A 21,705-nucleotide genomic window follows, 5' to 3' on the forward strand; every position below is an offset into this window, starting at 1 on the left:
TATATATATATATATATAATGTTTCACATATTTAAATATATGAAAATTTTGTATGGATGGAAAAGGGGATGAATAGGTTGGTAGTGTTGCTGTTCTCTTGTTCATCTTTTTGTCTTGTTACTGAGGTCCAAAATTTTTTCTGTGTCTTTGCTATGTTCTCTTCCTTCACATACCCTGTAAATCTCCATCTCTATAGACACCTGGCTTAATCTGGCCGCTTTACCTATTTCTGTTCTCTTTAGTGTCATTTACACCTTCTCCATGTTGGAGTTAAGTAGTGGCTAGATATAGACAGATCATTTCCATTTTCCTTCTTTTGTTGCATTTCCTCCATTTCAACCCTTAAATCCAAACATAATCGATTATCCATCACACTTTGTTAGATTTTACAAAGAAGTTTATAATCCAGATCACTGTTCATAACATAAAGTCACCTGCATAGTCTAGAAATATTTGGTATCTCTCATTTTTCCTGACCTATGGTTTCTGATGTATTTTTCATCAGTGTTACCTATCTCCTACCTTTACATTAAAGCTATCAAGTGTCAAAAGTATATATTGATTTAATTTGGAGATTCTCATTGAGTTGTTCATGAAATCTCTCTATGTCCTCATTCACTGCAACCAGTGTTGGTGCACAAGCTGCAATTATTTTCTTGGTGATCTCTTTACATATATTTATCATCAGTTTTGCAAGGTGAAATAATGAAATGTTTTATGAAAAAAATATTTCTTGTATTTGTGTATATCATAAAATCAACTTTGTCAGCTCCTTTCTTTCTCTCTCCAAGAAGTATGTGTGAACCATCCTTCAATTTAGTCACAATTTCCTTCTTCTGAGTTTATGTTGCAGCAAAAAATATTTTAGCAAAAACAATTGCTATGATTCAGTTCATCTAGTCGTATGTCCACTTGTTGATTTCTGAATAAGGATGTCACAGTTACAGTTCCAATTGCCAAGTTAAATTTATAGAGTCTAAAAATATTGTGATTCTTTAACTCCTCTGCTTTCCTTTTCTACTGCTCCAGCACTGTCACTGTAGAAGCAATAGACTGGACAGATCTAAAGCACACTTTACATTTTTTTTTCTGGCATATAACAAGTATTTGATAAATGTCAATCAGCAAACATTTACCAAGTACCTACTGTGTACTAGGCACCAATATTTATTAAGTGCCTACTATGTGCCAGGCACTGTAATAATAATCACTAGGGATACAAAGACAAAAGACAGTTCCTGCCCTTGAGGAGCTCACAATCTAAATGCTCATCTGAATGAATTAATTGATTCATCTTTCATTTGTTCCAGTAATAGTGCATTAATCTCTTCAAGGAGAACATTACATTCATTTACATGCCCTAAATGTTTTTAATGAGTTTAATACACATATGCCCTTATATTCCTTTTACAATAAGGAATAATAATAATAACAAAAGTAACTAATGTTTACTTTCCTCACAACAGCCATCAGAGGCAATTCAAGGTCAGTGGAAAGAAAGTAGATCTTGGAGTCCTTCACAAGTCAGGGGTGGTTTAGAGTCAGAGTTCCAACTGATGAATATATCATAGTTCTTCTCCTTGCTACCTGTGTGACCTTGGACAAGTTACTTAGCTTCTCTGGGCTTCAGTTTTCTAGTCTGTAAAACAAAGGAGATGGACTAGATGACCACTAAAGGCCCTTCCAACTCTACATCTTTGATCTTATGATCTGCAGCAATCATTGTCCAGGTCTTACAGATGAGGAAACTGAGGGCCAGAGGAGTTGAGTGTCCTATCCATAGTCATATAGTTTAGTATTATGTTTCTAATCTGGGATTTAGATTCATGTCTTTCCTGACCCTGAGTCCAAACCTCTTTCTACTACATCATGCTGCCTCTCCTTGTCTGCTTTATATGTAATGATATTAATATTACAAGTCCTTTAAAAAATTATCTGATTCTTTAAATAAAACTTACCAATAGCAGAGCAATAGTTACCATATTTTCTGCCACTTTGATGAAATATAAATTGATATTTTAAAAATAATTTTTCTCAAGTGTTTAAATATTTTATGAGAGTATAATTTTCCCAAAGATGTGATGATTTAGAAAATGACACACACATACATTATTTAGAACTTTCTTTTTTTTGCTATTTTTGTGTATGCTTAAGTAGTACTGTTATTTTTATTAAATAGTTGTTATTTTTCTATGCATTTCTAAGCTACTGAAACGACCCTTTTCTATCTCCCTAAGAGTTATAATCCTACAGGTAATGGCCATCTGAACTGGAAGAAAGTTGTTTTACATCCCTTCAGCTCTAAGGATATAACAATAAAAATTTTTATAAACCCTATCCCAGAGCCTGAGAAGTAGGGAAATTAATGATATAACCACCCCAATATACATCAGAGATAGGGTGTGGTTTTTTTTAATTCTCTATGTAATCAGAAAGCCAAATGCTACTTTAATCCTGTTGCCATCTCACAAACTAATATATGAAGGATGATACTCAACATGGCTGCCAGAGGTTGACATGGGATTCAACCCACAGACCTAAATAAAAATTTCTCACCTAGAAGCATCTGAGATAATCAAAGAAGTTGTGCTTTTAGCTCCCTTTCTTCACCTGATACCTGTTCAGCTGTACCTGTATTATTCAGTTACTTTTGCAAGGAAATGTAAATTTCTTCATGGTTCATCTTTTTACTTGTCTGGTATGGTGACAAACTAACCAGCCATTTAAAGAGAATTTTCCGTGAGGTAGTGGGGAATGGCAGGAGAGACTAATTGCCTTCCCAGCATCTCAAAATTAGTCCCTCAAACTAAGAACAAGAGATTGGAACAGATGACCATTCTTGACCCATCCAGCACTAAAATTCTATGAATCTATTTAATAATAGGGAAATTGCTGTTTTATAAAGCAGTATTTTGTATTGTTTGACAACTCAGAATGGGTTTTTTTTTTTCATATTGTGCCAAAACTTGGCTTCCTGTTAACTTCTACTCATTGGTCCTAGTTCTACCTTTTGGAACTATACAGAATAGATCTCTAACATAAGTCTGTATAGTATCTGAAAACAGCTGTCATATCATGTAACTTATCATCCATCAAATCATTAATAAAATTGTTGACCAGGAGAGAGTAAAAAATAGAGTTCTTTGGCATGCTAGTAGATAAGAACTAAAATTTGCATCATAAGTACACCAAAGACTACTCTGACATGTCCCCTTAAAAAAATTCATAACATATGCTAAAAACTCATTACTTTTATGGTAGATATAAATACATATAATATCATCCAGAAATCAAATTCTGCTCAAAGGATTTGCACTCTGAGCTGTGATGCTAAAAAGATTCTTTATCAGGGTCACCTGTCCTGGGTAGAAATAACCTACCCAGCAAAACTGGGAAAAGGGGGAAAAGGGTGGGAAAAAGGAATTCAATGAAATAAAGGACTTTCAGGAATTTCTGATGAAAATTGAACTTTAAATACAAGAATCAAGAGGAGCATAAAAAGGTACACATGAAAGAGAAATCATTATAGACTCAATAAGGTTAATATGTTTACTTTTCTCTATGGAAAAATGATACATGTAAATTCTAAGAACTTTATATTCATTAGGGAAGTTGGAAGGATTATATATCAAAGCAGGGCATGACAGTGAGTTGATTGTGTTGTGCTATAAAAAAATGTGGATGGGCAAACATGAAGTGTGTCTATCTTACCCAGCAGGGAAGTAGGAAGGGAAGGGGAAAGGACAAAGGTAGGGGTGGGGGTGGTTAAACATGTGGCAGAAAAAAAAAGAAGGCAGTAATCAGAAGCAAAATAGTCTTTAGAGGAGGTACAGGGTAGAAAGGGAAAGAAAACAAAGAAATAGGATGGAGGGGGAAATGCACAGTTAGTAATCATAACTGTGAATGTAAATGGGATGAACTCATCCATAAAATGGAAGCAGATAATAAAATGGATTAGAAACTAGAACCAACAATATGTTGTTTAAAAGAAACGCATTTGAAACAGATATACAAAGAGTTAACAAAAAGGGGGCTAGAGCAGAATCTACTATGCTTCAGCTGAGGTTAAGAAAAAAAAAGCATGTGTAGAAACTATGATCTCAGACAAAGCAAAAGAAAAATAGACCTAGTTAAAAGGCAAAAGCAGGGAAACTGTGTCTTGCTAAAAGTTACCATAGACAAGGAAATAATATCAATACTAACATATATGTACCAAATGACATAGCATCCAAATTCTTAATAAAAGAAAAGTTAAATTAGTTATAGGAGGAAATAGACAGTAAACCTATACTAATCGGGAACCTCAGCTTTGCTTTCTTAGAGCTAGATAAATCTAATCATTAAATAACAAGAAATAAGTTAAGGAGATGAATAGAATTTTAGAAAAGTTAGATATGATAGACCTCTGGAGAAAACTGAATGAGATTAGGAGGGAATATACTTTTTTCTTAGCTATACATGGCACCTTCAGAGAAATTGATCATGATTAGGGCATAAAACTGTCACAACAAAATGCAGAAAAGCAGAAATATTAAATGCATCCTTTTCAGATCATAAAGCAATAAAAAATATATTCACTAGAGGACAATGGAAACGCTGATTAAAAATTAATTGGCAACTAAATGATCCTAAAGAACCAGTGGATCAAAGAAGCAATTATAGAAACAATCAGTAATTTCATTAAAGAGAATGACAATGAGACAAAATATCAAAATTTATGGGATGCAGCCAAAGCAGTATTTACGGGAAATTTTATACCTCTAAATGCTAAATCAATAAAATAGAAAAAGGGCTGATCAATGAATTGGGCACTAACTAAATTTTTTAAAAATCTAAACCTAACTAACCTAACAACCTAACTAAAAAAAAATTAGAAAAAGAACAAACTTAAAATGTCTAAACACAAATTGGAAATCCTGAAAATCAGAAGAGAGATGAATAAAAATTGAAAGTAAGAAAACCATTGAACTAATAAATAAAACTAGGGTCTGACTTTAAGAAAAATAAATAAATAAACCATGGTTAATTTGATTTAAAAAAAGAAAGGCGAAAACCAAATTACCAATATCAAAAATTAAAAGCGTGAATTCACCACCAATGAAGAGGAAATGAAAGCAGTTATTAGGAGTTATTTTACCCAACTTTGTGCCAATAAATCTAAGTGAAGTAGATGAATATTTACAAAAATACAAATTTCCAATATTAACAGAAGAGAAAATAGAATACTTAACCCTATCTTAGAAAAAGAAATTGAACAAACCATCTATGAGTACCCTAAGGGTAATATTATGAGTAAATTAGGTGAACATGGAAAAATGTACCTGTCAGGTCTATGGATAAGGGAAAAGTTTATGACCAAATAAGAGATAGAAATATTTACCTGTCTGTCTTTTCTTGTTGCATCTTGATACTTGTCATTTGGGAATTTTTCATATGATATTAATCATGTCATTTGTAGTAGTCATTAAATCATACTTTAAATTCCTCAAAGTATATACAGCTACCTAATAGATTAGAGATTCTAAGAAAATTAAGTCTTTTGATCAGAGGCAATTCTTCATCTCTTTGAAAGGACTCTGAAGGGAGGTAGTATTTATGGAAAGAAGTGTACAAGAATCACACAAAATGAGAATCCATGGGTGATCTATCATCTTTACCAATGGAGTTAGTATCCACACTGAGGATATCATTGATGTGTTAAAAGTAGATTCTATCTGACTAGATTCATCCCACCATTCCATCCAAAAGAGATATTTTTGGATTGTAATTCTTTAATTTAGCAGGATAACTGCCATTGCTGACTATGTATGTCATCTTCACCTTTGCTATGTACGCTGTCCATACCTTCAACGAAACCATTGGTAAAAATATTGACAGAAAATAATGAATAAGGAATATAATGAGAGGAGATAGGGAGAGACAGATTGGGGTAAACTATCTCATACAGAAGAGGCAAGGGAAAATGGTTACAATGGAGGGGAAGAATAGGAAGGCAAAAGGGAATGGGTCAACCTTATTCCCATTTAATTTTGCTTGAGGAGGGAGTGAAATACACACTAAATAGGGTATCTCACCCTCCAGGAGAATGGGGGGGGGAAGGGGATAAGAGGGGGGATGATAGAATGGAGGGCAGGCTCGGGGGGAGGGAAGTTGGAAGCACCCACTTTCGAAAAGGGACGAGATCAAAGTAGAGAATAGAACAAGTGGGAGGTGGGATAGGAGGGAGGGAAATATAGTCAGTCTTTTACAATATATCTGCTATGTTATTGTTTTGCATTAGCCACACATGTACAACCTATACTGCAATGCTTATCTTCCCAGTAAGGGTGGGTGACAAGGAAGAAAGGGAATGAATCTAGAATTGAAAGTTTTAAAATCAAATATTCAAATATATGTGTGTGTGTGTGTGTGTATTATTAATACTATTTTACTTGTAATTGGGAAATAAGATATACAGGCACTGGGGCATAGAGATCCACTATGCCCTACTGGAAAAGTCAAAGAGAGTATGGGAGAAGATATGGGAGAGAGCAGATTGGAGGAGGGGATATCCTGTGGGACTGCTATTTTGGGGCGGTGGGTAAGGGAAAAACGGGGAGAAAATTTGTAACTCGAAATCTGACGGAAACGAATGATGTAAATCAGAAGTTAATAAAGCATTAAAAAAAATAAAATCCCTAGCAATAGCAAAATAAATAAATATTTTTTAAAAAATTTAAAAAAAAATAGAAAGTAATGAATAAATAATGACAAATTAGATATACTTTACCAACATAGGCAAATGGTGCCTATAAACCATATGGAAGCTGAACCTAGATAAGCTGTTCCCAGAAACTAATGGGGGCTCAATGGAGAGCTGCAATCAAAATTGGTAAAAGAATTTCTGAGCTCAAGTAAGATAGAGATATTTATGTTTGGACTTCATGAGTTTACTCAAATATTCCTGTGAATACATTTTACTGTTTAATCTTATTCAAGGATTCCCCCATCTGACCTTTCCAGGATAATTTCCAGCTATATTCCAAATATACCCTATAGACCAGACAAAAGAAGATCTTTGCTGTTGACTGAACATTTCTTGTCCTTTTCTGCGCCCACACAATTGATTTTGATCTCTTTATCTGGCCTGTACTTCTCACAGAGCCTGTTTATTCATTGCAAAGGAGTGGTATACTAGCTAATAATCCAAAAGAGAATGTGCCGTAATGAGAAAAGCACTGAATTTGAAGGAAAAGAACTAGGTTCAAATCCTGGACTCTCACAACCTTGTGTGACCTTGAGCATGTCCATTATTTCCCCACTTTGAATTTTTTCATGTACAGGATATAATAAAAAAAACTGACTAGATAATCTCTAAGGCCCCTCCTACATCAAGGTCCCATGAGCCTTTAATTGTGCTTCTCTTTCTGCCTTCAATGCTTTTACCTCCTGTTAATTGCCTATTCACATTTTTCCCAAATCAAATGTTACTTTCCTTCTTTGGACCACTCCAGCCAAAAGAAATCTCTCCTCAGAATTTCTATATTAACAGTTTTTATCACTCTTACAAAATATGCAGGGTCCAGCCTTGTGATTATACTTGTTCCTTTTATACATGTTTTATTTCTCCTGTATTATTCTTTACTGCTCGGCTATATAGCCTTCACATAATCTAACCCAGTGCCTTACACAGAGTAGGCACTCAGTAATTATTCTAGGATTGAAACAATTCAAACATTAAAATCAAATGTAACAAATATTTGCTAGTTGGTAGTTGCCCATGTTCCCCAGGTGGTCCCTCTCTTTTATTATAATGAGTCAGTATCTTCCATAATAACATGAATGGCATTATGGTATAGTGTAGAGAAAGTGACCTTGAAGTCAGGAAGACAGATTCAGGAAGCCCCAGGTTACTGGCTGGGTGAACCCAAGCAAGTCTCTCACATCTAGTGAGACATTAGTCTAGACAACTCTCTAAGATTCTAAATTGCAGGGAAGATAGTATTCTTGGGTCCAAGAGTATACACAGTTTAGTGAATTTGGAGACATAGTTCCAAACTGCTTTCTAGAACATCTAGATTAATTAACAGTTTCACGAATAGTATAGTCATTACTCTGCCTAGCCTCCCATAGTCCTTCCAACAATTGCCATTTTCTGTTTTTGTCATCTTTGTCAGTCTGATCAGTGTGAGTTAGATCTCAGAGTTGTTTTATTCTACATTTCTCGTATTGATGACTGAGCATTTTTCATATGGTCCTTGATAACTTGGAATTCATTTTTACCTATCTGTGTATATATTGTTTCCCTCCAATAGAATACAAACTCCTGCAAGGTAGGGACTGTTATTTTTGTCTTTGTATCCCCTGCTTTGCACGGTGCCTGATCAATAGTAGATGATTAGTAAATGCTTGTTGAAGAAATAAAGAAAAAATATAGATAGATATAAATATGTACAGTCAGTTATCTTATCAAATAGGAAATACACAGTCAGAGATATGTGTGCTACACGAGAATTTACCATTAATGTAACTGTTGTTAAGCAGAAACTGGCTTCTGATTTTTTTTTATGCTGAGCACAAATATATACATGTGCATGTGTGCTTACACACACTGTCTCTGTCTCTGTCTGGTCTGTCTGTCTCTTTCTCCCCTTCCCCCCCCCCCCCACACACACATAATCACAAAGGAAAACTGAAGCTGAGCCTTTATTAAAAGACTTGCTTGGGTTTGCAAACTTGTTTATTCTGAAAGTCAAGGAAAAATCCAAGGACCTTAACCCCCCGACATATTTATGCAGTCATCTTTATCGTTAGTGATGATAAATGATTTTTTATTTAACAGTCATAGTTTAGGTGAGCTAATTTACATGAACTTCATTATTAATTGTGATAATTGTATTAAATATTCCCCGTTTAGGCAAGCTAAGTTACCAGATCTGTATAGTCCTGTTTTTTTTTCCCTCTGGCATTTATTTCCCTGAACTAGCAAGATTTAGATTTCCATCTTTCTATGTGTCTTAAAATGTATATTGTCCAAGCTCATGCCTTAGACTTCTGACTAATCTAATTTCCATTTTGGCACACTCATAAACTTTTGGCTAAAATGACTTTTATGGTCAAGAAATTTTGATTCACTGATTCATTACCACTTTCTGTTGACCAGTCTTATGCAGATCCTGATGCTTTGTGAACATTTAAGAGATTCAAATATTTCAGATTTCTTTTGAACAAAGAGTTGTCCTTTGCAGATGCTTTAAATTGCATTTTTGCTTTGGTACAGAGCTATGTGAAAAAATGATTTTTGAAGCTCCTTCTAAACTTCTAATTTCAACAAATGAACTTCACCAAGGGCCAAATATACCTATTAATGTTCTCTGAAAAGTACAGTGAGCTATTATATTGATTGTCAGGGCTAATGGTTCATTTGGATATCCTGGATAATAACTGGCTTATATAAAAAATTCCTACTTCTCAGCCAGTGATTTAATAAACAGTACAATTTTATGGCTTTCTTTTTGCTTCTTAACATTGGTACCCCTGATAAAGAATGCTATTGATAGGGGATAAGGGGGAGAGCAGTATATAGATAATCAAAGAAAGACAAAGAGGAAGAAAAAAGCACTTAGATAATTCACAAATTCAATAATCACCTGCTAAATAATTAAAATTTGATTCAAGACCTGTAAGAGCATACTGATTTTTTTGTCTCTGTCCTAAAGCTCATTATTACAGTTGTACCTTTTTTCTCCCTTGCATTTCAAGTAACTGCACAGAAAATTATTATGACCAAAACATACTAAAATTTTGGATTATTCTCCGTTCATCTCCATTTGTCTCAAACATATGGGTTTGGAGGGAAAGAATGGTCTTCTAGTAATGTCTTCTGAACTTTTGCTTTACCTGGCTAAGGTAAAAATGACTGCCATTGCCAAAACAATCTCAACATCATAAGCAAACCTGGCAAAAAAGCTCAAAAAGATCATAGCTTCTCACATCTAATGAGATACCTAGCTTCTTTCCAGACCAAAAAAACATGCTGCCACCATCTTGTATTCTCCCACTCCTCTTCTGGACATACAAATAAAGTAGAGGCGTTTTATAGGACAGGTGTGATCTTATTTGGGTGCCAAACTTCTCATTTAATTCATATTTTATAAGCATTTATTAAGCAACTGATGTTAGGCACTGAGACACAAAGTTTAAATAAAGCACAGTATCCTATCCCTCCTAGAGGTTAGAGTCTAAAAGATGGGTAAGAGAAGTATGATACATGATTATTCCACACACTAGTTCAAGTGTCATGGAGATGCAAAACAAAGTGCTGTATCAACATACCTTTGTGAGAGTCAGCTAATCAGAATAGGCTCCAGCTATATATTAAAAGAAAGTTTTAATGTTATATTCATGATTTCTAAGATTTGTTGAAGAAAACATCAGTAGTTTGAATAGAAATGTGTTCATATGAGCATGCATATTTTTGGTTATAGTTGTGTTCTTGCATATTTTCATCTTGCCCAGAATTTTTTTTCTTGTTTAGATATCCGAGTTCCATGTACTAGTTTATTTTCCGCCTTTTCTGTGAAAATATTTTCACTATTCCTGATATTTTCTAGAAATACTGCAGATCTACATTAATTGCAAAGGCTATTCATTGATATTATGGAAACCTCCACTTTCTCTAGTGATTCTAAATCTTTTTTATGCTGATCTGAAGAGCTTGGCCTCTCTCTGTTTTTGTTTCATAGACTTTGAATAATGATGTGAGTACAGATGATGACAATGAATGTACAGAAGAAAAGGAAAGCTACATATGTGCCGTGTGTCTGGATGTTTATTTCAACCCATATATGTGCTACCCTTGCCACCACATCTTCTGTGAACCTTGCCTCCGGACCCTGGCCAAAGACAACCCAACGAGCACACCCTGTCCATTGTGTCGGACAATCATTTCTAGAGTCTTTTTCCAGACAGGTAACTTTCCTCTTTTGTTTAATCTCTTGAAGAGCATCCTTCATTTATTTTAAAATAAATTTTAAAATATTTTATAAATTATAAAAGAAGAAAAATTCTTTAAAATAGTACACAGTGTTTAGAGTTTTATATAAGTACCGTATAAAATTTTAAACTATCCATTTCTCATTTACACACTCAAATTCACATTACAAAAAGGCTTGCTTTTAATCTATTATTATAAAATAAGTTTATTTAGTTACTTAAAGTGTTTCTTAATTTTAAGATAAAATAACTTTCCCTTATTCTGAGTTGCTTTATTAAACGGGCTACTTGCTCATTTTCCCAGAGAATATGATTCTTTTTAAAAACAAAAATTTAATTCCTTTTACTTAAGTTTAATGACAAACATTCCAGTATATAGAGAGAGAGCCCCTTTCCTTTCTAGAAACAATGATAACTGTTGATTTGATTACTCTTTCCAGAGCAAGAGGTAGAAATGGGGAGGGGAAGCATCATCTCCAAAGGCATGAATCAGTAGCAAAGAGATGCAGCGAATAGATGATGGCTGCAGTGAAGCATGGTTAGGAATTTGGACTCAGGGCAATATGATGAGTTCTCACCAATCCAATCAACATAGCCCCACTGCAAGTATATCAAAGCTAAATGGTTTAGCTGTTCCTAGGCATAGGCTCTGCTGAATCCTGTTTAGAAGGTGCGGCAGCAGGGAGACATGGGAAGAAAATGGTGAGAAAAGCAGAATCAGGCCTTTAGGCCAGCTAGATGTACTAGGCTCTCACCAGGCACAGCAGCACGGGCCCAAGGCAGGTGTCCCAAAACTGAGTGGAACTTCTGTTATACTTTATCCTCTCTATGATATATCTCAGTTATGTTTAGCAAACAACTCTGATAAATCATGGCAACCAAAATGAGTAGATGTTGTGAAATCAGTTTTCTGATTAAGAATGTCATGAATACATGAAGGGACTGAGTTTTCATCAGTTTGAGAATTCTCTCCAACAAGGTAGATCTCAGGACACCTATCATCTATGACTAGTTTGAGACTAAACACTTGATGAAGGTCATGCAGCTACCAGAAGTGGGCTTTGAAACCAGGTCTTCATGACATAAAGCCCACAACTCTTTCAACCATATCATGCTAGGCAGCTAGATGGCACAGTGGATAGAGAGCTAGGCCTGAAGTCAGGAAGATCTGAATTCAGATTCAGCTTCAGACACTAGCTGTATGATCCTTAGCAATTTTTTTTTATTTAACTTTTTTTTGTTACATTTTAAGTTCTGAACCGTCTCCCTCCTTCCTCACCCTGCACTTCATTTAAAACTACTATGCGTGCTTCTATTAATCAGTTCTTCCTCTGGAGGTGGATAGCATCTTCCTTCATAGGTCCTTTGTAGTTGATTTGAATATTTATAATACTCAGAATAGCTTAGTCATTCACAGTTATTCTTCAAACAATATTGCTGTTACTGTATAAAATGTTCTCTTGGTTCTCCTCGTTTCACTCTTTATTATTTCATCCAAGTCTTTCCATGTTTTCCTAAAATCAACCTGCTCATCATTTCTTATGGCACTGAGCAAGTTATTTAACCTCTATCTACCTTGGTTTCCTCATCTGAAAAATGGGGATAATAATATTCTCAGGGTAGTTGTGAGGATCAAATGAGATGATATTTGTAAAGTACTTAACACAGTACCTGGTACGTAATAGGCACTTAAAGGCTTTCCTCCTTTCCTTTCAAATTATGTACTTAATGTTGATTATATAAGAGATTCAGAGCAAGCAATTAAAATTAAAGACACCAAATAAGTACTAATTTAGCAGAAGTTTAGATCTTATCATTAGTCTAACAGTAAAATTTGGTAGACATTCTCATCTAATGAAACACTGAATAATATAGAGAATCGTTCCTAAGGAGGATAAATGCAGATAATCCAGATTTAGAATCAAAAGACAGGAATATAAGCCCTAACTCTGCCCCTTAGTAGTTCTTTGACTTTGTAGAAGCCACTTAACCTTCTACGCCTCTATTTTTCCTTCTGTTTATTTAAGGGCTTATAATCAGTGACTTTGAAAGTCCCTCCCAACTCTACTCTCAACATATGTTCTTGATCACAACCCTTTCCCACCTCTGCAGCCAATTGAATCCTCAGTTCTCTCTGTCTTTCTGTTTCTATCTGTCTCTTCCTGCCTGTCTTACTTTTTGTCCCCTTATTTCTCCCTTCCACCTCCCCTTTCTCCCCTGCTTTCAGACTTGCCTGGGTCTCTATCCTCTATTCTGAAAAATATAAAAATCCTTCACTAGATCTCACCACTCCCTCAAGCTTTTGTCCCATGTCTCATCCTGCCTCCCCCATTCTTTGTCCTCCTTTCCCCCAAGCGAGCCTTCTTGAAAACTGCCTGCTGCCTATTCTTAGTGCGTCCATGTCCTGTCCTCCCAGGCTTTCCTCAGCCCTTTGCAGTATGGGCTCTGCCCTCATGCCACTGAAATGGTTCTTTCCAACATTTCTAAGGACTTCTTAATTGTCAGATTTTATAGTCTTTTCTCCAACTTCATCCTTCTTGACTATTCTGCTGCTCTCGACACTGTTGCCAGTATTCTCTTTCATACTCTTCTCATTCTGGATTTTGGTGAAAATGTTCCCTCCTTGTTCTCGCTGTCTAAGCACTCAGTCTCCTTCGCTGTTCATCTATATGATGCCTCCTAACTGCGGGCATTCCGCAAGGCTCAGCTCTGACCCTTCTGCCCTGACAGCTCCTGAGCATATCATCTATATGCAGATGATTCAGATCTGTAGATCTAGAACGAGGTTCTCCCCTGAGCCTCAGTCCCACATCACCAGTTTTCTTGGCCTGTTGGGCATTTCAGATTGCATGTTCTGAAGATACCTCACACTCCACACTCAACAAGTCCAAAACAATACATTTCTTTCCCTCCAAAACCCACCCCCCTGTTCCAGACTTGCATATTTATGTTGTAGGCACTGTTATTATGCTCTCCCAGGTTCATGTCAGCAATATCTTTGACTCCTCATCATCCTTAACTCCCCATGTGCAGTTAGTTGCCCTATCTTACCTTTTCCACCTACATAGCTCTCTCTCATTCAGACTCTCCTCTCTGCTCCCTACTTTAGTTCATGCCTACCTCCTCTCTCTCCTAGATTATTTAAATAGCTTCCCAATTGGGCTTCAGGATTTGAGCTCTACCCCACTCTAGTACATCTTCCATACATCTACCAAAGTGATTTCCTTAAATACATCTCTGTCCATATCATTCCGTTACTTGGTAAGTTCCAGTTACTACTTACTACCTCTAGTATCAAAGATAAAGCCCTTCATCTAGACCCAGTTTCCTTTTCCAGTCTCATACAATACACCAACAGTGGGGAACCTGGGGCCTTGAGGCCACATGTGACTGAATCCAAACTTCACAGAACAAATCCTCTTAATAAAAGGATTTGTTCTGTAAAATTTGGACTCAGTCAAAAGGCCACACCCAAGGACCTAGAAGGCCACATGTGGCCTCCAGGCCACAGGTTCCCCACACCCTTGAATACACATTCCCCCCCATCTAGACTCTATAACACAACCAAACTGACTGACCTTAAGTCTGTTCCTCATATATAACACTCCATCTCTCATTGCCACACCTTTGTACTGGCCATCCCTCATACCAAAATGCACTTTGTCCTTATTTCCACTTCTTTAGGATTCTTCCCTTCAATATGCAGTTCAGGTGCCTTTTCTGATCCCCCTCCTCCAGCTGCTAGTGTCCTTCCTTCCCAAACTGCTTTGAGGGAATTTACTTGGATTTTATTTGTATTTTTCTATTTATATTTATTCTGTGTATACATATACATGTATTATACATGCATACACACACAAATATTATCTTCCTCAGGAACATTTAAACTATAGGTTACAAAAGAGATGTTATGTGTGTGAAAAAGCCCCAAAGTCAAAGAAGCATGTTTCTACCTGAGAGTGGTCCATTACTGAAGTCTATTCAGATTCCTCCAGGTTTATTGAGAATACAAAGTAATTAAAAACGCTTTTCTGCTTCCCAAGAGAAAAGCAACATTGAATTCTATCATGCACAGATGATATATTAGAATGAGTTAGACTGGATAAATTCACTTATTTAAATTATTTTTTAAAATGCAAGGAAACATTTTTAAAATATAGACCCACAAATAATTCTCTTTCCGAAGAGATTGAAGAGATCATATTCTAGAAATAGCTATACATTTTCAGATTCAGAGTTCCATTTACCAGTTTGACCTACCAGTTTGAACTGATACTGCAGATTTTTAAAGCAAGGAACTTGCTCTCAGGTTCAGTCCACTTAAACTTCTTGTTGGCCGTATCTTCACTAATTCAAATCCTACTTAATAAACATACTTTACACTAAGAAAAAAATTAAATACAGACTCATATTCAATTTAAGAAATTATTTTGAGCACTACCATGTTCTAGGTACTATGATAAATACAAAGAATAAAATCCAATCTTTTACGGTCTTGTAGAGCAGAGGCATCAAACTCCTGACCCAGCCAGAACCAGATTAAAATGTAATTAGGAAATATTTAACAAAATGAATAAAAATACAACACTACCTAGATGATTTGTGACTTTGTAAGTCAGTATGTGTCCCATAACAATCCGTTTCTGTTTGAGTCTGACACCACTGGCATAAAGTATCAAAGGACCATCCAGTCTAGTCTTTTGACTTTACAGATGAGAAAACTGTTTAAGTGACTTATCTAGGGTCACACAGCTAGTCTGACACACCTTGTGAGTGCCTGAGGTGGGATCTGAACCCAGGTTTTCCTAATTCTTATTCCAGCATTCTACTCACTCCTCTACACTGCCTCTCACACAATAATACAGAAATGTACACTAAGGTACAATATATCATCAATGTACCATTTGTTAATTCAAAGGAGGGAAAAGATCACTTCTAACATAGGGAAATTAGTAAAGACCATAATGGAAATGGCATTGGAGTTGGGTTTTGAAGGCTAGGAAGAAATTAAGATAATTAGAGCTGTTCTAGGGTGAAAGAAGATTGTTTCGGGCAGAGGGAAAATTGTAAGCCGATTCACATAAGGAAATCTTTAGAGCGTATTCCAATTTGCCTGGAATATGAGCTGTGTAAATAGAAATAATGAGAGAGAAGGTTAAATAAGTAGGTCAGAACCAAACCTTAAATGCCTTTGGCCTTGAATGCCAAACAAGGAGTTTGTACGTTTCTCACTAGTTAACTATAATGATAGGTAGTCATTGACAGTTTTTTAGTGAGGTTTAAGATCAGATGTATTTGAGGTTGCACATAATCTACTAAATATAAGAAAGGTGTTATGGGAAAGGGAGTGTTGCATATTGAGTTTCTTTTGGGCCATTTCTGTGGAAATTAAATTGCTTGAATAATATCAGTCTTTTCCTAGTTCTTCTGTGAAATAAATAGCAAAGTTCCAAAAGCAGCAGGTACCCTTTCACTTTTTTTTTTAACTTTCTGTAAAAGTAGAGACAACATTAGTAACCATTTATAGAGAACCAGCATAGATCATGCCTGAAAAAACATTCCTGCCATCTGCAGTGTCTTTTTGTTAGTAAATCCTCTCCAAATCCTTGTGAGGTAGGCCAGGCAGTATTCTCTCTGTTTTATGCTTAACTGTGTACACAGAGATAAGACAGTATGACACAATTTTGCAACAAAAGCTGACAATGCAAAATGAATTCCCAAGAGAAATTAATCCCATTAGATTTGTCTCTTTTTTTCCATTATATTCCTCATTGTAATTCGAGTTGTTATTCCTATAAGAGTAACCATAACAAATTTACCATATATTACAACCATCATTTGGAATTGATGAAACAAAAATAAAAGACACGGGAAACAGTATCATCTCTGTGCCTAGCATATGGTAGCCATTAATCAGTACTTAGTGAATAGCACATCATCATATGAAGCAGACTCTCTTTTAACATGTTATCAGAAAACAAATCCTGCAGATTTTGCCTCGTTATTTTCCAAATCCCTGAATGAAATTGCTTTCTTTCTAAGGTTCTGTGTGTTTAACAGGTGCCAAGACAATGAAATGGGAAACATTTTGGATGATATAGTACCCTCGGGAATATAATAAAATCAATATATTAAGGGAAGTGAGGCCAGAAAAATCTGAGATGTGAAAACCATTTCTGAGGACAGTCCTAAAGCTAAAAGCTGCATTAAAAGATGATGTCTACCAGATTCAATATCAGCTGTGAAAGGCTTGTTGACCATTTTTTGCATTTTTCTTATTTTACACTATTAATCCTGATTGATGGGAGCCCTGATTCCCAGGTTTATATAGTAGGCATTCTGCATCATCGTTTCTACAAATGCCCTCTATTATACCATAATCTCCTTGAACCAAGTATTGCCTATAAAAGAGCATCCACAGCTCCCCCTGGAAGAGAGTAGCAAGTATATCTATGTTCATGGTCAGACCTGAAGATGTTTTAAAGCACATAATCAAAGTCTCTCCAGGGAAATCACCTGTTTGTGATGTTTATGGAAAAATTATAAGTTTCTTGCTTGGCCTTATTAGGTTTTACAAATTTCACCTTGGCAAATGAAACATTATGTGTCACACAACATAAAAGACAGTAGGTCGAAGGGAAAAAAATGAATAGATCTTGTTACATCACTTGGAGTTCTGTCTTCCTCTTCTGACTGCCTGAAAAACACCAGCTGATGTCAGTGGGAATTGGCTGACAGCCGGGGAAACCTTATCTCTTGTTTTGATCAGAATTTTCTCACTGTGATCGGAAGTACTCTGGGTCACCATGGAAAGTTCACCTCTAATGAGAGTATTGACGTAGATGTCAGAGTAAACTCGGGAAAAAAATGTTAATTAAAATTTTCAGGTATAATAGAACTTGGTTTTGGTGAACTAAGACCTATCACCCAAGTGTCAGAGTTATCCATAATGAACAAATTCACTATGAAAGGAAAAGGTATATGTGAGAAAATATATATTTTAAGCTGCCATCAGAATTACTATACCAACTAAGATGTGTTCAAAATTAGTTAACAACTACTTTGTTCAAATATCATGGTGTTTTTAAGCCTATTTTTTCTTATTTATATATGAATTTACCTTATAAACATAACCTCTTTTGCTTTATGTGACTTTAAAAGGCTGAAATGGAAGAAAATAATGTAACTACTTGATCTCATGGAGAAGGTTAGCAAAAACTATTGAGAAAATAATTAAGGTGCCTTGAATAGAGCACTGGCCCTGGAATCAGGAGGACCTGAGTTCAAATCCGACCTCAGACACAACACACACAAAAACTAGCCATGTGACCTTGGGCAAGTCACTTAACCCCAATTACCCTACCCCCCCCCCACAAAAAAATATAAGTAAATAAATAAATGTTTTTAAAAAGAAAAATAATTAAAATATTTAAAATGGGAAAACAAGGTCTATAACATCAAAAAGAAGAAAGTTAAAGGGGGGGAAGAGAATAAAGGGAATAAGCATTTATATAGCAGTGACTATGTGTTAGGCACTCTGCTAAGTGCTCTTTTACAAATATTATCTCATTTAATCCTCACAACAACCTTGTGAGGTAGATGTTAAAATATTTTCCATTTTTAGAATAGGTAGCATATCATTAGAATCACACAAGATAGCAATTAATAATATTAATCTAATTTTAGATCATGACTGCCAATATTTAAGCACTGAACTAAGATCACTATGAAATTTAATTCATACTTCCAACACTGAAACAATCTTTATAAAAAAGATTCTTAACCTTTTTTGTGTTGTGGGGTTGTTTTTGTGGGGTTTTTTTAAGTTGTGAAATGGTAAGATTTTTTCCTCCATCTAAATTCAGAAATCTCCCCGAAATTTATCTATGGACTCCAGGTTATGTACTTATCAAAAGAGGTATATTCTGGTTTTGGTTACAATAGAAATAAGGTATCTTTGAGAATATGATATGAAAGAACCTAGGACTTCTAGTCTCTGTTTCTTAAAAAGAAAAAATCCCATGGGCTATGCTATTGTCATGGTGATAGTTGGCAATATTAGCGAATTAATACATGAAATGTAATCAGACTACTTCTTTATTCATATGTAACTCTTTCATTTCAGGTTTGTGAGTAAATATGTGATCCCCTAAAGCTCCTATAGTTTTTTTTAATATAATTTATGATTATTATACAAGCAATAATATCCAGACATTTATTATATACAGACATAGCACAGTTTTATACTATGTCTCTGGGAGTCCATGACCTTGGATGAGAGTAATATTAATCAGTAATAATGGAGGGAAGGGAAAGGAACTGCCCCATAAATTAAAAAAAAAAAGACAAATAATAATAATAATGATAGCAATAACAATAATAATTATCATTATTAGCATCAATAACAATTATTATCTTTAGTTATTATGGTTGTGGTGGTGGTAGTAGAAACAGTAGCAGTAGCAGCAGTAGTAGTAGTATCGCTAGCATTTATATTGTGCTCACATGTGTCAAGTACTGTAATACCTGGTAGCCTCCAGTTGCCTCTTTTTTTAAAAAAAAATCATATTCTCCTTTTTACTAACTTCTAAATGAAATTTGGCATTTCCTTCAGTTATTTTAAAACATTATTCTAAGAAGGCTTCCCCTGACTGCCAAAGGAGTCCATAACACACAAAAAAGTTAAGAACCTCTCTTGTGTAGATATGCAACATTTCAGTGTTGGTATTATAAATTCATTTTCATAGTAATTTTAGTTTAATGCTCAAATATTTGCGGTGTCCTCATTTAAAATTAGATAAGCATTATCAAAAAGAGAGAACTACTATCCTGTATGATTCCAATGATATACTTAAAAGGTTAGGAATTCCCTCTCTTAAGGAAAAAAAATAAGCACAGTACATTGTAATATAATAGGTTCACATTAAAACTCCATGTGTGCCTCCTAGGTTTACTAGTTTGTTAAGACATCTTGCAAGAGATTTTGAGAAATGGAATGTTACAGACTCTTTGAGTGCCCTATGTTGTTATTAAGTCATTGCAATCATGTCTACGTCATTGTGACCCCATATGGAGTTTTCTTGCTTTTTTTGGGGGGGGGAGGGGGAAGGGTAGGGCAATTGGAGTTGAGTGACTTGCCCAAGGTCACACAGCTAGTTTTTGTGTGTGTGTGTGTGTGTCAAGTGTCTGAGACTGGATCCGAACCCAGGTCCTTCTGACTCCAGGGCTGGTGCTCTACCCACTGCGCCACCTAGCCACTCCCCATTTGGAGTTTTCTTGCCAAAGATACTGGAGTGGTTTGCCATTTTCTTCTTTAGCTAATTTTACAGATGAGGAAACTGAGGCAAACACAGTTAAATGACTTGTCAGGGACACACAGGTAGTAAATCTCTAACACCACATTTGAACTCAGGGCTTCCTGACTGTAGGCCTGGCACTCTATCCACTGTGCCACATAACTACCTTTAAGTGCCCTATAGTCTGCAGTTTTTTGCTCAAATGTAGCCATATAAAAGAAACAGCATTCTGTGAGCACCTACTTTGGACAATGTCGGTAAAGCTCTAGAAGAATCAAACAAGACTGAAGATTTAGAATCACAGAATAATATTAACAACCAGAGCCAGAACTAGGGCTCCACTCCCTGATCCTAACCTTGGGAATGGTGGCTACCCTGCAGTCTCTCTCCTAACTGTGTTTTAATGAAGGCTCAAAGCCACTGAAAGATGGTAGCCCACATACACTTTGCTTAGGTACACATACTCTGTCTTTGCCATAATCAGGGCTTCTACATATATAGCAATTTAGAGATCACAAAAACCATAGAATTATGGGCATGGAAGGGACCATAAAAACTACCTGTACCAAACCCATTACAGATGCAGAAAATGAACAGTAGTAAGTTTAAGAGATTGTCCCAAATCACATGGCTGGTTTAGTAGAGCTAGGATTAGAACTAAGGGAACTCAGGTTAACATGGATAAAATAACATGGGATTCTATGGTGAAAGCTAGTCAGAGACTCAAAGGAAAGTCTTCGTGCAACTCCTGTTTTTGCCTTTATCTCATTGTGTAGTCTTAAGACTCCTAAGACCTATAATTCTAATCCTCCCCATTTTATGAGGTATAATAAGAATTCACTAACTGGTTGAAAAGTCTATTGTATTCTTTGGTGCTTCGCAGACTTAAAAATGTTGCACATGGTAACATTTTACCTTTGGGGGCAGCGAGGTGGCAAAGTGGATAGGGTATTTGGCTTGGAATCATGAAGACACCTCTTAATGAGTTCAAATCTGGCCTCAGGCACTTACTACCTAGGTGACCCTGGGCAAGTCACTTAACCCTGTTTGCCTCAGTTCCTCATCTGTACAATGAACTGGAGAAGGAAATGGCAAAACCTCTCTAGTGTCTGCCAAAAATAAAACAAAACAAAATGGCATCATGAAGAGTCAGACACGACTGAAAAACATTTTACCTTTAAATACCCCTTTTAAAATGGATAATAGTCAATTCCTCTGATACTTATTACCTTGGGCAAGTCTAACTTCCCTAGGCCTTAGTTTCCATCTATAATGAGGAAGTCAGATTAGGTAGTAACTGAGTTAAATCTATGATCCTATACGTTGTCAAAGCTGATCATTTTAACTACCCTTACACACCTTTGCCTCTGAGATTTCTCCAGTTTATCCTCTATACATATTATTTGTACACAGTTGTTTTATATTTTATCTCTCC

The 21,705-nt window shown here is 35.7% G+C and overlaps 1 protein-coding gene across 14 annotated transcripts in view; it reads left to right on the plus strand.

Moving 5' to 3' along the window:
* Positions 1-21,705, plus strand: part of RNF180 (ring finger protein 180) — a 225,207-nt gene that overhangs the window by 160,434 nt on the left and 43,068 nt on the right. For 13 of the 14 annotated variants that reach the window (XM_069096397.1, XM_069096392.1, XM_069096389.1 and 10 more), the window contains one exon: positions 10,725-10,950. In XM_069096397.1, the coding sequence (XP_068952498.1) occupies positions 10,725-10,950 (226 nt within the window). Of the gene's footprint in view, positions 1-10,724; positions 10,951-21,705 lie in introns of those variants that run through there. The other variant, XM_069096401.1, reaches the window with a different exon arrangement.

This window comes from Petaurus breviceps, unplaced genomic scaffold (assembly GCF_028583685.1).
Source record: "Petaurus breviceps papuanus isolate PSGF00001 unplaced genomic scaffold, PetGlider_PUasm1.0 229, whole genome shotgun sequence".
Lineage (NCBI taxonomy): Eukaryota > Metazoa > Chordata > Mammalia > Diprotodontia > Petauridae > Petaurus > Petaurus breviceps.